General features: G+C 46.1%; 1 protein-coding gene across 1 annotated transcript in view; it reads left to right on the top strand.

Moving 5' to 3' along the window:
• The window catches only part of pglyrp5 (peptidoglycan recognition protein 5), a 46,397-nt gene that overhangs the window by 3,259 nt on the left and 27,046 nt on the right, over nucleotides 1-16,092 (top strand). The window contains exon 2 of the mRNA XM_070863062.1: nucleotides 14,052-14,105. Within this exon, the coding sequence (XP_070719163.1) occupies nucleotides 14,060-14,105 (46 nt within the window). The 5' untranslated portion in view covers nucleotides 14,052-14,059. The remainder of the gene's footprint in view (nucleotides 1-14,051; nucleotides 14,106-16,092) is intronic.

The following is a 16,092-nucleotide window of genomic DNA, read 5'->3' on the forward strand; positions in this document are numbered from 1 at the left end:
AAAGAAAACAACTTCCCTGCTTACTTCGAAAAGGTTCTCTGCCTCGGAGACAACACACGCTCCTGGGCATACTCACGCTGCATTTATATGAGTTGGGTGCAATCTCCTTTCCAGTAGACCCATCCACCGATGGTTTCTTCCAGTGGGAGCTTATTGGAGAGTAGATAGCCTTCTACCCTATTAAATATGAGCACCAGAAGTCTGATTAAAGAGAGGATATTAATCTCTCCACGCAGGGCTTTCTCATTACTGATTCCATCATCGATTTGGTCCGTTTTGTATTTATTACTTTGAGGTTTCAAGTTCTGGAATAGAAATACACAGAATTGAGAAATACGCCAACACATTACTAATGGTATCTGTGAATTCTATTTTTACACCGATTTCTTTAAGACCCATCAATATCTTCCCTATATTCCATGTAACGTGTATTTATATGTGTAGGAAGTGCTGATAATGCTGTGTGTGTGTAGGAAGAGAGTCCGGATTATAAGGTTTAGTTGAGATGATGGAAGCTGGTCACTGAAGTTCTCCAGCGCCCCGTCACATCTACCGCTGTCCTTCAGCTCCTGCCGCAGTCTGGAACGCGCTAGTTAACCCTACAATCCCGAAAGGACACAACCCCACATTCTGGTTTGTAAAAAGTAAGACTTCAACTACAGAAAGCGGATTTCTTTTCCAGGAAGTAATTCTTTTTCTCCAATGTAAATGTATTTCCCGTCCTTAGGTCTGCCTCCCCGGATACTCACAGAACTATGTGCTCCTGGGTCTTTAGCCGGCACCACAGTACAAGCAGTGACTGGGGAAGATAGTGCCCTCGGCCACGACCAGCTGCCTTTAAGTTCTCCCACTCGTTCTTCGGAAAAACTCCAAGTGCATCCCCGTTACTCGTGGCTATTAGGAATTCCGTTTCCCGCTTCTATCCTTCAATTATTAAATAATAATTCATTGAACTTCAAAGTGATTAATCATATGCTGTCTGACCTACTGGAGTATTTCCAGCATTTTCTGTTTTTATTTACAACTAGAGCATGGATGAAAAGTAGTTTCCTCTTTGCAGTGGGAGGAAAGTTGTGTAAATCCAGAGTCAAGGTTCCATGACTGCAGATTGAAGGGGAGAGAGTCTCAGTGGAAAGAAACAAATGAACTTGCATCTATAAAGCGTCTTACCATGTCATCAGGAACTCCCAAAGGCAATGGATGGTGTCGGGACAGTTGTTATGAAGGAAGAGGTTCGTTGGATTTTGCTGCGAAGTCAGTTGAAGCAAACTGCTTCTCACCAAAGAAGTCTACAAAATGCAATCAGGCTTAAAAAGCAGCAGCGACAAGCTCCTTTTTATGAAACAAAGCCACAAAGAATTCCGATTAGCTCCATTTATTACGGCCATTTATTTTAACATTGGAGTTACTGGTTTGAAAGGGTTACTGAGCCTAACACCGAGATGGATGCACAGTAGCTCCAGGGATACCGATGTTCCCTACTAATGTTAATTCAATCCCTCATGTAGTAAGGTCAGTAACTCCACCGAGGTAGTAGTGCCCTCAATTATCTCATCAGTAATTAGAGCTTTAACAAAAATATTTTAAAACAATGATGGGAATCGAACACAATAAAATGCTAATTTATTCAACATTTAATTAAAAGTGACACTGAGAATATATTTTCCCATTTCACGCACTCTGTGTTAAGTACTCCCAGGGCGGGCAAAGTAGGATCAATTACAGAGTAAAATCCGCTTCTACTCTGTCCCAACCATATGTTTTAGCCCCAACTGCAGGAAAGCGCTCTGTAACGTGTCATTGTGACATTTTCCACGTCCTATAACCTCTCTCCTATGGCCTTTCTCAACGCCATCTCCACGTCTAGTGCCAGCTCGTGGCAGTTTGTACTGTGTATTAGAAACCTCATTGAGACGGACACAAGACTCTTATCAGCAGCAGCAAATGAGAGTTTGTCCTACAGTCGAAGCTGGATTTGAATCCATGTCCCAGAGTTGAAAGATCAGTAAAAATAAAGACTTGCATTTATATAACGCCTTTCACGACTACCAGACGTTCCAAAGTGTTTTACAGCCAATGAAGTACTTTTTGAAGTGTAGTCACTGTTGTAATGTGGGAAACGCGGCAGCCAGTTTGCACTCAGCAAGCTCCCATCAACAGCAATGCGATAATGACCAGCTAATCTGTTTTTAGTGATGTTAATTGAAGGATAAATATTAGCCAGGACACTGGGTATAACTCCCCTGCTCTTCTTCGAAATAGTGCCATGGAATCTTTTACATTTATTTTACATCTATCTGAGAGCACACTGGGCCTCCGTTTAACATCTCATTCAAAGGCACACTAGTCCACTGCACTTTTTAATAAGAAGAATCCAAATGATGTACCAGCATGATAAAGGTTGAAGTTTTCCATGTCACTATCGGCAACTGCTGACCTTCTAACTCCACTTTATTACTTGTTGCCCACTCCTTCTTGTTGTATATGCAGACTATGGATGTACTCTCTGTGGAGTCACGGTTTGGTTGCATAAGATGGAGACTTGTTTACCTGATGTACCATCAATAAGTTTACACTGTCATCATCATCATCATCATAGGCAGTCCCTCCAATCGAGGATGACTTGCTTCCACGCCAAAAAGGAATGAGTTTACAGGTGTTTCAATGAAGGACCTAATATTCCAGATCCCGAACTACATCTTGAAGGGTGGAAGATGCCTGTGCGTGTATATAAGAACATAAGAATTAGGAACAGTAGTAGGCCATCTAGCCCCTCGAGCCTACTCTGCCATTCAACAAGATCATGGCTGATCTGACCCTGGACTCAGCTCCACTTACCCGCCCGCTCCCCGTAACCCTTAATTCCCTTATTGGTTAAAAATCTATCTATCTGTGATTTGAATACATTCAATGAGCTAGCCTCAACTTCTTCCTTGGGCAGAGAATTCCACAGATTCACAACCCTCTGGGAGAAGAAATTCCTTCTCAACTCGGTTTTAAATTGGCTCCCCCGTATTTTGAGGCTGTGCCCCCTAGTTCTAGTCTCCCCAACCAGTGGAAACAACCTCTCTGCCTCTATCTTGTCGATCCCTTTCATTATTTTAAATGTTTCTATAAGATCACCCCTCATCCTTCTGAACTCCAACGAGTAAAGACCCAGTCTACTCAATCTACCATCATAAGGTAACCCCCTCATCTGCGGAATCAGCCTAGTGAATCGTCTCTGTACTCCCTCCAAACCTAGTATATCCTTCCTTAAGAAAGGTGACCAAAACTGCACGCAGTAATCCAGGTGCGACCTCACCAATACCCTATACAGTTGCAACAGGACCTCCCTGCTCTTGTACTCCATCCCTCTCGCAATGAAGGCCAACATTCCATTCGCCTTCCTGATTACCTGCTGCACCTGCAAACTAACTTTTTGGGATTCATGCACAAGGATCATGGCGTACCATCTTGCCGTCCGGAGGAGGCGGGGGTCCCCGATGGAGGGCACTCTACGCAGGGGTCCTCCCACTATTCATCGGGGACTTGGCCTGGAGGGTGGTGCACGGAGCAGTGCCGTGCAACAAATTTTTAAGCCGGTTCACGGACTCCCAGGCCGCCTGCAATTTCTGCGGTCTGGAGGAGTCCGTGTTCCATGTTTTTATGGAGTGCACAAGGTTGCAGCCCCTGTTCCATTATTTGAAGGGGCTGCTCCTGAAATTCTGGCTGCACTTCAGTCCCACTCTCCTGATCTTTGGGCACCCTGTGCGGAGGGGAGCGGGTAGGTCCGAAGGCCTCCTCGTAGGACTGCTCCTGGGCACGGCCAAGGGTGCCATCAGCCGGTCCAGGCAGCGGGCGGTCGAGGGGGTCGTTCAACCTGACTGCCTGCCTCTCTTCCGCTCTTACATCCGGTCCAGGGTGTCCTTGGAGATGGAGCACGCGGTGTCCACCGGTACGCTCGCGGCCTTCCGCGAGAGGTGGGCACCGGAGGGACTGGAGTGCATCATCACGCCCGGCAACCAAATTTTAATTTGATTTTACGTTTTAAAGTTAATTTGTTTTAATTGCCGGTGCTTTTAGTGTCCCCTTCCCTTTTATAGGGGGCACTGGGGAAAAATTGTGATTTTAGTGCCCAAAAAAAAAAAAAAGAAAAAACACAAAAAAAAAAGGGGGGGAAAAAAAGGGCCTTGTAAATGTCTGGAGTGTCACCCAGGTCGGGTGGCACCGTTTAATGTTTTATGTTTTGCAGGTGAACTCCAAAAAGAGTTTCATGCACAAGGACCCCCAGGTCCCTCTGCACCGCAGCATGTTGTAATTTCTCCCCATTCAAATAATATTCCCTTTTACTGTTTTTTTTTCCAAGGTGGATGACCTCACATTTTCCGACATTGTATTCCATCTGCCAAACCTTAGCCCATTCGCTTAACCTACCCAAATCTCTTTGCAGCCTCTCTGTGTCCTCTACACAACCTGCTTTCCCACTAATCTTTGTGTCATCTGCAAATTTTGTTACACTACACTCTGTCCCCTCTTCCAGGTTATCTATGTATATTGTAAACAGTTGTGGTCCCAGCACCGATCCCTGTGGCACACCACTAACCATCGATTTCTAACCCGAAAAAGACCCATTTATCCCGACTCTCTGCCTTCTGTTAGCTAGCCAATTCTCTATCCATGCTAATATATTTCCTCTGACTCCGCGTACCTTTATCTTCTGCAGTAACCTTTTGTGTGGCACCTTATTGAATGCCTTTTGGAAATCTAATTACACCACATCCATCGGTACACCTCTATCCACCATGTTCGTTATATCCTCAAAGAATTCCAGTAAATTAGTTAAATATGATTTCCCCTTCATGAATCCATGCTGCGTCTGCTTGATTGCACTATTCCTATCTAGATGTCCCGCTATTTCTTCCTTAATGATAGCTTTAAGCATTTTCCCCACTACAGATGTTAAACTAACCGGCCTATAGTTACCTGCCTTTTGTCTGCCCCCTTTTTTAAACAGAGGCGTTACATTAGCTGCTTTCCAATCCGCTGGTACCTCCCCAGAGTCCAGAGAATTTTGGTAGATTATAACGAATGCATCTGCTATAACTTCCGCCATCTCTTTTAATACCCTGGGATGCATTTCATCAGGACCAGGGTACTTGTCTACCTTGAATCCCATTAGCCTGTCCAGCACTACCCCGCTAGTGATAGTGATTATCTCAAGGTCCTCCCTTCCCACATTCCCGTGACCAGCAATTTTTGGCATGGTTTTTGTGTCTTCCACTGTGAAGACCGAAGCAAAATAATTGTTTAAGGTCACAGCCATTTCCACATTTCCTATTATTAAATCCCCCTTCTCATCAACAGGGACCAACATTTACTTTAGTCCCTCTTTTCCGTTTTATATATCGGTAAAAGCTTTTACTTTCTGTTTTTATGTTTTGCGCAAGTTTACTTTCATAATCTATCTTTCCTTTCTTTATCGCTTTCTTAGTCATTCTTTGATGTCGTTTAAAATTTTCCCAATCTGCTAGTTTCCCACTAACCTTGGCCACCTTATACGCATTGGTTTTTAATTTGATACTCTCCTTTATTTCCTTGGTTATCTACGGCTGGTTATCCCTTCTCTTACTGCCCTTCTTTTTCACTGGAATATATTTTTGTTGAGCACTATGAAAGAGCTCCTTAAAAGTCCTCCACTGTTCCTCAATTGTGCCACCGTTTGGTCTATGTTCCCAGTTATTTTTTTTAGCATGTGGTGGCCATTGCACAGCCACCACACGGGCTTGACAGAGCTCGGTCTTGGTCCAGTGACAAGGATTAACCAAGACGACTGGAGACCAGCTCTGCTACACGGACCGAGCGCGCACACATATAGCAGTGTGGGCTGACCTGTGCTGCCCCTGGGCCCTCACCTCTTACAGGCCCCAGACTCACGCCTCTCCTGGGCCCTGGTCACTTCCTTCTATAAACTCTTGCCGATCCTTTGTCCTGTTGTGTATATACATTCTGGCACCACTAGAGGGTGCAACTGGTGGAGACAGGGGGTTTCCTGCCCTGGTGGCAGGGCCCAGTATAAAAGGCTGCACACCATACTTGTGCCTCACTCTGGAGTTTGGAATAAAGGAGCAAGGTCACTGCATTTTGAGTACAACACATTGTCTCGTGGAGTCATTCATAAGTACATTACAGACAGAATAACTGGCAACGAGAATATGGACTTTCACATGATTATGGCTACCTTTGGCACACTAAAAGACTTTGCATCAGGTGATGATTGGGATGCCTTCACAGAAAGGCTCGAGCTATATTTCGTGGCAAACGATCTGGCAGGGGAGATGGACGCATCGGCGGAGAAGTGCAAGGCTATACTGCTGACCAGTTGTGGGCCCGAGGTCTACTGCCTCATCAGGGACTGGCTGGCACCCACAAAGGCCAAGGATAAGACATACGATGAGCAGACTGAATGGCACCGTGTGATTTCGGCATGCACCTCAGCGAAGCAGTGCAAGACATCTTCGTTATGGGAATTGGCCACGAGGGCCTCCTGCACAAGCTATTATCTGCCGACACCACAGTCAACCTGCAGATGGCCATCATCATCAGTCAGGCATTCATGACCTCGGCCTGCAGCACCTAGCAAATTATTCAACCTGTGGACTGAACCCCGGCAAGTACTGTACACAGAATGGTGCCTTTCACAGGCAAGACTGTAGAACGTGGATCTGCCCAGGGCAGAGAGCACAGACCTCAGGGTTCCAGAACTCAGAGTCCACCCAGGGGTGCTCATCGAGTAGCACCATGCTGGTGTTGCGGAGGAAACCATAGGGCTCACCAGTGTCGGTTTGCTGAGTATGTATGCAACTCCTGTAACATGAAGGGCCACCTCCAGCGTATGTATAAAAGAAATGCGACTCACCGTCTAGCAGAGGAGTCATTAGATGACTTTGAATCCAGCGGGGAGTATGATGATTTGGCCAGAGAGGCAGCTCAGCCCCAAGAAGAAGTGTATGGAGTGTATACCTGCACCACCGATTGTCCTCCAGTGAAGATGGAAGTCGAGATAAATGGTGTTCCAGTCTTCATGGAAGTGGACACGGGAGTGAGCCAGTCAATGATGAGCTAGGATGCCTTTGAGAGGCTATGGAACGAAAAACGACCCAAGCTGGTTCCAGTACAGGAAAAGTTGTGCATCGACACCAAGGAGCTGATCCCAGTCTTTGGTAGTGCGGGTGTAAGTGTAATCCATAATGGCGTGGTGCACAAGTTACCTCTGTGGATTGTTGCAGGTGATGGTCCAACGCTACTCGGAAGAAGGTGGATGGGGAAGATCCAGTTGAAATGGGAAGACCTCTTCACTCCAGCAATCGATGTCCCCCACGCTCAGAGGCAGAGCAAAACCTCACCTTCGCTTGGGCCAGGCACCAGAGAACAGACCAGCGCAGCACAGACCATCCATCACGACTGCGTGGCAATGATACGACATGAATGACCTAAAAGTACCTTCCCGGCTCCAGTGGCAGGACTCCTGGGGAGGAAGATCAAATTCACAGGCACTCTTCCAGCTTTTGTGGCAAAATCGCGGGAGAGATGGATCAAGGCAGTCGACCTCGAGGACAGAGGCAAGATGGCGTCCCTGATGCAGCGAGGGCCAGCGTGGCTGAAAAAAAAGATGGCCACGGCAATATCATGAGGTGCAACGATGAGAGATCAACACATGGTGTCTAACAAAGGATTTGACTGGGGTAAAGCCAGCAGGGTTCTCTTAAAGGTGACCTGTAACCAACTGAACTTAAAGAAACATTGTATGCATGGCAGTCAATGTAACAAACCGATTAAGATTGTGAACAGAATGTTCTTGCGAATTGTCGGTACTATTCCTAATGTAAAGAACAAAATGTTGTTGCGAGATGTCGGGAATAGGATGTCCCCAAAAGTAGCAAGCGAATGACCTCAGGAAGGTGAAGGCACTGATCCTGATACCCGGCCTCAGGTATATCCCATGCTGCAGGCACCTGATGGCACTATTCGCCACGGACCTGGAAACGAAAATGGTGCCAATACGCGCAGTCGGCCGCCGTTACCCACTACCCGGGTGGAGACGGCGCAGTCCCCAGACCCAGTCGCTACCCGGCCATGTCTGGGAGCGAAAGATCAGAACCAACGAGTTCCCCAAATGGGACCTGGAACAGCCAGATTCCCAACACCGTTAGAGAGCAGGCAGAAGATTCTGCAGCCCTCAAAGGACAGGGAGGCCACACACATCTGTGGCTCTGCCCACCACTAAGCAAAGGCCCTGAGTCCTGGCAAGGTGAGCAAACCAAGCCCATTCCGCTAGCAGGGGGTGCAGCGCCACCATCAGACGACTAAGACCCCATCTGGTTGCTCTGGAACCAGCGTCCTTGCATAACTGTACTGCTACCTCAGTACTGACCATGACTGAACCATGAATGCAACCTACCCAATCCTGGCGCACGACCGTAAAACGTAACGAATGTAAGTCATTGACTAAGGTGTCACGATACAAACTGTAAACATTTTTCTTCATCCTTTCTTTGTACTTGCACTGTGTCTGATCCTGTATGTTAATGTAACGGGCCAGTTGCATGATCTCGCTGTGGGGGGTGAATGTATGTAACCATGGACACACACATGGATCACACCCAGAACCCTCTGGAACCTCCACTGCATCATCGAACCATCCAAACTGGTAACCACTACCCAACATTGTGGCAAAAGGAATTGGGGGTTAACAGGGAGAGAGCCAAGCCAAAGCACAGCCAAGGTGCAAGGGCTATTGGCACTTAAGTCTGGGGAGAGCTAAGCCAGAACACATAGTGCAAAGGTAATCGGCACAAAGGACTTGGGGGAGAGTGATGTTGTATATGCAGACTATGGATGTACTCTCTGTGTAGTCACTGTGTGGTTGCATAAGATGGAGACTTGTTTACCTGAAGTACCATCAATAAGCTTTACACTGTGTATATACAGGCTGGCACCACTAGAGGGTGCAACTGGTGGAGACCGGGGGTTTCCTGCCCTAGTGGCAGGGTCCAGTATAAAAGGCTGCACACCATGCTTGTGCCTCACTCTAGAGTTTGAAATAAAGGACTAAGGTCACTACAGTTTGAGTGCAACACATTGCCTCGTGGAGTCATTCATAAGTACATTACAGACATAATACTTCTGCTCTACTTTCCAGGCTGTTCTTTCAGCCACAGGACAGTGTTTTCTGGAATCTCCATTGCTCTACCTCTCTCGCTGCTTTAAGCCTCTCTCTTTTACCATGCACTCTGGCCCCTGAATCTCATTTCATGCTCGGTGTCTACCATTTCTCCCTGTGAAGCACTGTCAGAGATTTTGTTATGTTGCAAGTATTATATAAATGCCCATTATTGTGTTTTTCCTTCTCAAATCAAGACTCTGTTGCTGAATGTCTGCTAGTGAAATCGGCATGGTCCCGTGCTGCAAGACCATCAGCAGGCCAGGGCCATTAGAGGGAGCAGCGTGTGGCGGTACACTACTGCAGGGAGCAGCACGTGCTACTGCAGGAGGGTGACGACTGAGTGCAGTGTGGGCAGGTGCAGCAGGAGCGGCGAGGTCGGGGCGAAGGAGCGGCAAGAGTTCGTAGAGGGATGTGATCGGGGTCCAGGAGAGGCGAGAGTTCGGGACCCAGAAGAGACGAGGGTCCAAGGGCAGCACGGGCCAGCCCACACTGCGATATGTGTGCGCACTAGGTCCGTGCAGCAGAGCTGGTCTCCAATCGTCTTTGTTAATCCTTGCCACTGGACCAAGACATAGAAACATAGAAAATAGGTGCAGGAGTAGGCCATTTGGCCCTTCGAGCCTGCACCGCCATTCAATAAGATCATGGCTGATCATTCCCTCAGTGCCCCTTTCCTGATTTCTCTCCATGCCCCTTCATCCCCTTACCTGTAAGGGCCATATCTAACTCCCTCTTGAATATATCCAATGAACTGGCATCAACAACTCTCTGCGGCAGGGAATTCCACAGGTTAACAACTCTCTGAGTGAAGAAGTTTCTCCTCATCTCAGTCCTAAATGGCCTACCCCTTATCCTAAAACTATATCCCCTGGTTCTGGACTTGCCCAACATCGGGAACATTCTTCCCGCATCTAACCTGTCCAGTCCTGTCAGAATCTTATACGTTTCTATGAGATCCCCTTTCATCCTTCTAAACACCAGTGAATAAAGGCCCAGTTGATCCAGTCTCTCCTCATATGACAGTCCAGCCATCCCTGGAATTAGTCTGGTGAACCTTCGCTGCACTTCCTCAATAGCAAGAATGTCCTCCCTCAGACCTAGCTCTGTCAAGCCCGTGGGGTGGCTGGTGTGCAACGGCCACCACACGTTAAAAGAATCCATGCACAGGCATCTTCCACCCTTCAAGATGTTAGTTTGGGATCTAGAATATTAGGTCCATCATTGAAACACCTGTGAACTCATCCCTTTTCGGTGTGGAAGCAAGTCATCCTCGATTCGAGGGACTGCCTATGATGATGATGAGTTGAATATTGGTATTGTGTGTATATATATTACAAAAAATGAAGAATTGTGTTACCTGTCAGATGATGCCTAGTGAGTGTGCTCCAAGACATGAATGCAGCTCAATTTTGCCCAAGCCTGTTTTCTGGTGTATTGTCAGAGTTATGCCCGTTTTTCTAGGCCAGAAATGCGCTGAAAATAATTTGCCAAAGTTTCCCCAATGTATAATTCGAAGTTGGCAGCGTGCAACGTGTCCAGCCACCTCGTTGGGGGGGGGGGGGGGGGGGGTGGAGCCTGGTGTCTGCACCAAAAAACAATGCCGCACCTTTTGTGCATGCGTGGAAAAAGAAAATTACGTTTCTGACATCGTTGCAATGGACTCGCATGAGCAGTACAGTTCCGAGTTGGCAATCGGCCATTTTTAAAGAGCCAGTTGTGTGTGTGAGAAGGAGTGCTGTTTGAGAGCATTGGAAAAATCACAGCTGCAGCAGTACAAGATGCAACATAAGAACATAAGAAATAGGAGCAAGAGTAGGCCATATAGCCCCTCGAGCCTGCTCCACCATTTAATACGATCATGGCTGATCCAATCATGGACTCAGGTCCACTTCCCTGCCCGCTCCCTATAACCCCTTATTCCCTTATCGGTTAAGAAACTGTCTACCTCTGTCTTAAATTTATTCAATGTCCCAGCTTCCACAGCTCTCTGAGACAGCGAAATGCACAGATTTACAATCCTATGAGAGAAGAAATTCCTCCTCATCTCAGTTTTAAATGGGCGGCCCCTTATTCTAAGATTATGCTCTCGAGTTATACTCTCCCCCATCAGTGGAAACATCCTCTCTGCATCCACCTTGTCAAGCCCCCTCATAATCATACACATTTCAATAAGATCACCTCTTATTCTTCTGAATTTCAGTGAATAGAGGCCCAACCTACTCAACCTTTCCTCATAAGTCAACCCCCTCATCTCTGGAATCAACCTAGTGAACGCGGTGCAAGGACCAAGAATTTCTTACAGGAAGAAGTGGAGGCACTAGTTACTGTGATTGAGAACAGATGGCAGGAGCTGAACACCAGCAGAGGTCACATAAAAGCTCCACCCAAAGAAATGAAGAAACACTGGAGGCAAGTTGCAGAAGATTACTGTGCAATGTTGAACACCACGAGATCTGGAGGCCATTGAAAAAGAAGTGTCAGGACCTTGATCAAGTAGTTAGTGTAAGTAATATTTTCATTTATTAAATGAAATTGCAATTGTAAATATGACCATCTGTATGTCCCACCCAGCAGAAAGATCCTCTCATTAAAAAGTTAGGTTTTCATCTTTGCAGAGGAAGGTGGCACATAATAAAAGGTGAAAGAACTCGAACTGGAGGAGGCCCTGCAAATCTGCAGCCACTGATACCCTTGGAAGAGAGGGTCACTGCTGTGATGGGTGCTGCCTGGAGAAAGGCAATCAGTACTGCACAAGCTGGGCCCACACTCGAGGGAGAGGGGAAGTCCTGCAAATTCATCGTGGTCCTTCAAATGAGCCTATGAAGTAAAAAAAAAACTCGCCTAGGAAAATCGGAACTAAGTCAGTTACGCCAGCGCAGATCACAGGGGGAAATTTGGAAAAAAATAAATACTGCAAAAAAAGGCGCACCAAAAAAAACAAAGCAAATGACCGAGGAAAATTGAGCGCAAGATGTTACTGATCAAGCGGTCAGGCATATCACAGTTTGTGATCTCTCAATGATGTGAGACAACCTCAGAACTGACTGCAGAGTACATTCACTTTATTAAACATAGAAACTTGTTCCCTTGCATGGACAGAGGGTTCATTCCGAATATCTTGCAGAGACGAACAGGCAGTTGCACCCGGAGGACTGGTATAGCGAGTAAGAGAGAGATCAGAGTTTCCTTACCTCTTACCGTATTCGGTGTATTCGTTTTCACTTCTTTGCCAGGCAGTGGCGGGTGTCATCAGCTCATGCTGTATGCCATGTGGTTAGGCCCGAAGTGGTATTAGGATTTCTTTTAATGGCTCATACAGGGGATTTCCCCTGCTGACTGTATGTAGACAAATTATAGACTGACTAAAAAAAATTGCCGTGGGCAGCAAACAGAGGACATGTTCCCCATTTGTGCTTATTTTCAGGTCATGATTTATACAATACTCAGCACCATTTGTTGATATCTGCTGAAATAGGAAGTATGGCAATAAAAATTGTGACAACAGGCGTGGGATTGTAGCCATGATCTCCTTTGCATGTGTCATCTGTATTAATTGCAAAGTATTTGCTGACCTCAATGCAAACCTATCCTGAATATTTAATGTTTAGTGTAGTGATTGGAAGTTCTATTATTGGTCGTTGCCACTGTACTACTACTTTTGCTCTGATGTAGAGTTGTTTCAAGTGTGCACCAAAACAACAGCTGTAACTTCAGAGCTTATTGTCACCCACAACTAAATGCAGCCGAAGTTATGACTCTAGTCTAAAACAAAAGCAAAATACTGAGGATGCTGGAATCTGAAATAAAAACAGAAAATGCTGGAAATCTCAGCGGTGGAGAGAGAAACAGTGTTTCAGGTCGATGATCCTTCGTCAGAACTGGCAATAGTTTAAAATGTAACAGATTCTTAATGAAGTGCTGGCGCCCTGAAAGGGGGAGGGAGGGGGGAAAGAACAAAAGGGAAGGTCTGTGATCGGTTGGAAGGCAGAAGAGATTTGAGAGACTAAGGGGATGATGAGCTGAATAACTCTAGTCTGCTGGTTGTTTCTCATTAGAATAATGGCAGCTGAACAGTAACCAAGAAATCTGGTAGGTGGGTGCTTCACCCGGCTTCAGATCCCAGCCTTGATGGATGTTCACACTTAGACTTAGATTCGCACTTAGTGGGAGGAACAGGTGACTTTGGACCTATGGTTTCCAAAGCTCTTCACCATTGGGGTTTCCCTCATGTCATGTCTGGGTCTGTTATAAATTAAGTGATAGAGATTGATTGCTATGATTAGTCAATACTCCATTATCATGGTATTACATGACTACCAGGATGGTGGAAGGTGACCTAGATGGGCCATGGTCTTTTTTTGTCTAACATTTTCCGTGTTCCTATTCTCCTGGATGTCAGGATGACAAGTTCTCAGATAGTTATTGAGCAAGATACTAAACGGAGGTAAGCCATCATATCAATGGGCTGGAGGTTTATTTAGGTGATGTGCCTCTTTCACTAACCAATAAAGAGCATCATAGATTGGGTCCTACAAAGATATCCTCAAGATGCCAACTCACCCATTCTCCAGGTCACAGACTCCTGCCTGGCAGAGCTAAGTCATTGTGCGTGGGAAGGAGGCCAAGAACACGAGGAAGAAAGTGAGAGAGATTGGAGTTAATAAGGTCTTCAAACCTGCCAATAAATATTTTAACACTCAAGCTCACATAAATACAATTATAAACAATTTCCTATTGATTTTGATTTTTGAAATAGTAAAGATAATCCCAAGGAATACATGTAGGATATGGAAATGTATATTTTAAAAGACTAAATACTGAATTTCATGTTTTCTCCTTTTTTTAGTTTACAGAATGAAGGTCCTCCTTGTGCTTTCCGGAATCCTCTTTGTAGTCCAAGGTAAGCAGACCACATGCATCACCCACATCATTAATGACACTGGGATGACACTCGGATCCCCATCTACTATGACTGGTTGAATGGAACTCCTAAAATGCACGGGAAAAAAACTCTTTAAATTTGCTTTCACAAAGTGAAAAGGGGAGAAATTCGGGAGCGTTCCGTTTGGGCCGCTAACTTTTAGAAGTTGAAAAAATTAGCACCAGGCTCTAAACATTTTCAACTTTTAAAACATTTGGTGGTTGTACTCCAGGAAGGAAGTGGAGCACTAAGCGCTCCTTTTCCTTCCTGGAGCACAACAGGATGCAGGCAGGGCGATCGTGGTGCAGCGCTGCTACGTTCTCAGGCTCTTTCCCTCCCTTAAAGGGAAGAGCCATCGATGCAGGCTCTGCAATGGGCCCGGTGAGCTGGTCCCCGACAGCAGCCACGATCTGGCTTGATCTGCCCAATGCACTGCAGCAGAATGCCGGGCTGATTAATCGCGGCCAAAGAGCAATACAAAAAAATTGAAAAAGACCATTGCATAATTTTCTGTACTTCCCTCGGCCACGTCCCCTTTAACCTTCACCCCCCCCCCCCCCCCAAAGCACCCAGCCTCCAGATCAATGCCTTCTGCAGCTGCCGGTGTTTTCGCCCGACGATGCTATAGTGAGTGTGACTGAAGTTCGAGTCTGGGGCGTTACCGGGGCAATGCGCACGGCATTGACGTCACGATCTCGGGACAAAGGAGATCGGGGCACAACGTCCTACTGCCGGTGTAAACCACCCGCCGAAGTTAGTGGGAGTCGTTCATCCTGGTCGATAAGAATTTCGCGCCCCGCTATCACCCCCCCCCCCCCCCGGAGGCGATAACGGGAGGCGATAAGGAGGCCAATGTCTAGGCCAAAGACTGTAACGGGTGAGGTGTCATTATCAGCATTTACCTAACTGTGAGAAGGACACTGGTACAATTAATGAAATGTAGGCACATTGTTAATCTGACACTATAGTATCCTATGTTTGTTACAGTCAATAAAATGTCATCAAAATTGAAGTTCTTCATTTGTCTCTGTATTGGTCCCCAGCATGAAGTGAGGCACTGACATTCTCCTTTATTGAATATCATCCAATGGATAAATCTCAGCTGGATCCTCTTGTAGATCACAGAACAAGAATAACATTGTTTATTAATTATTTCAAAATGATAATCTTGTTTCTTATATATTTATAATATTAATTCCTTAACCATCTTGAATGATCTTTCTCTCCAAATACCCTCTCCCTTAAAAATAAACAAAACAAAACATGAGACAGTAAATTTCCTGAGGAAGATAATAACATAATTAGAATGTGGTGGTCAACCAGGGAACTAACAGGAGGAAGAAGCTCTGTGAAGATTCCCATTCTCAACCATGCACATGAGTAGAAGAGACAAGGCTGAAGTGTACGCAAAAGCCATTATGGAAAAATGCTGATGCTGAGTTACAAAACTGCTTTTGTGGAAGGCTCTGTGAAGTTCAAATCCCCAGGCCCAGCAGCTAAAGGAGCAAATTGCAGCTCCTCCAATTCCACTTGTCTTCTTCTTAAGCAATCCCTTGGAATTGAGGATGACTTGCTTCCATACTGTGGTGTATGTAGCACTCAAATCACTGACTCCACACGGTCTGGTGTTGTAGTAACTGCTGTGACCTTAGTCCTTTATTGTGTAACTCCAGAGTGCCTCTCAGGTGTGGTGGGCAGCCTTTTATACTCTGTCTTGCAGGTACTTTCAGGTCTCCCACCACAGCACTCTCTGTGGTGCACCATTGTACTTATACATTTAATGTACCTGGACAATACATAACATCTCACTTCCCCCCCCGCCCCCGCAGTTCCAAAAGCCATTGCCAGTAACCTCGGCCTTGCTCGTCCTGGTTGAGATGTTATGTCAAAAGGTTGCAGGTACACTGAACAGTTATTTAATCCCAGCTCACTGGGTGAGGTATGCTGCCCCTTTTTGCCCGAGGTA

Source organism: Pristiophorus japonicus, chromosome 2, assembly GCF_044704955.1.
Source record: "Pristiophorus japonicus isolate sPriJap1 chromosome 2, sPriJap1.hap1, whole genome shotgun sequence".
In the NCBI taxonomy this organism is placed as follows: domain Eukaryota; kingdom Metazoa; phylum Chordata; class Chondrichthyes; family Pristiophoridae; genus Pristiophorus; species Pristiophorus japonicus.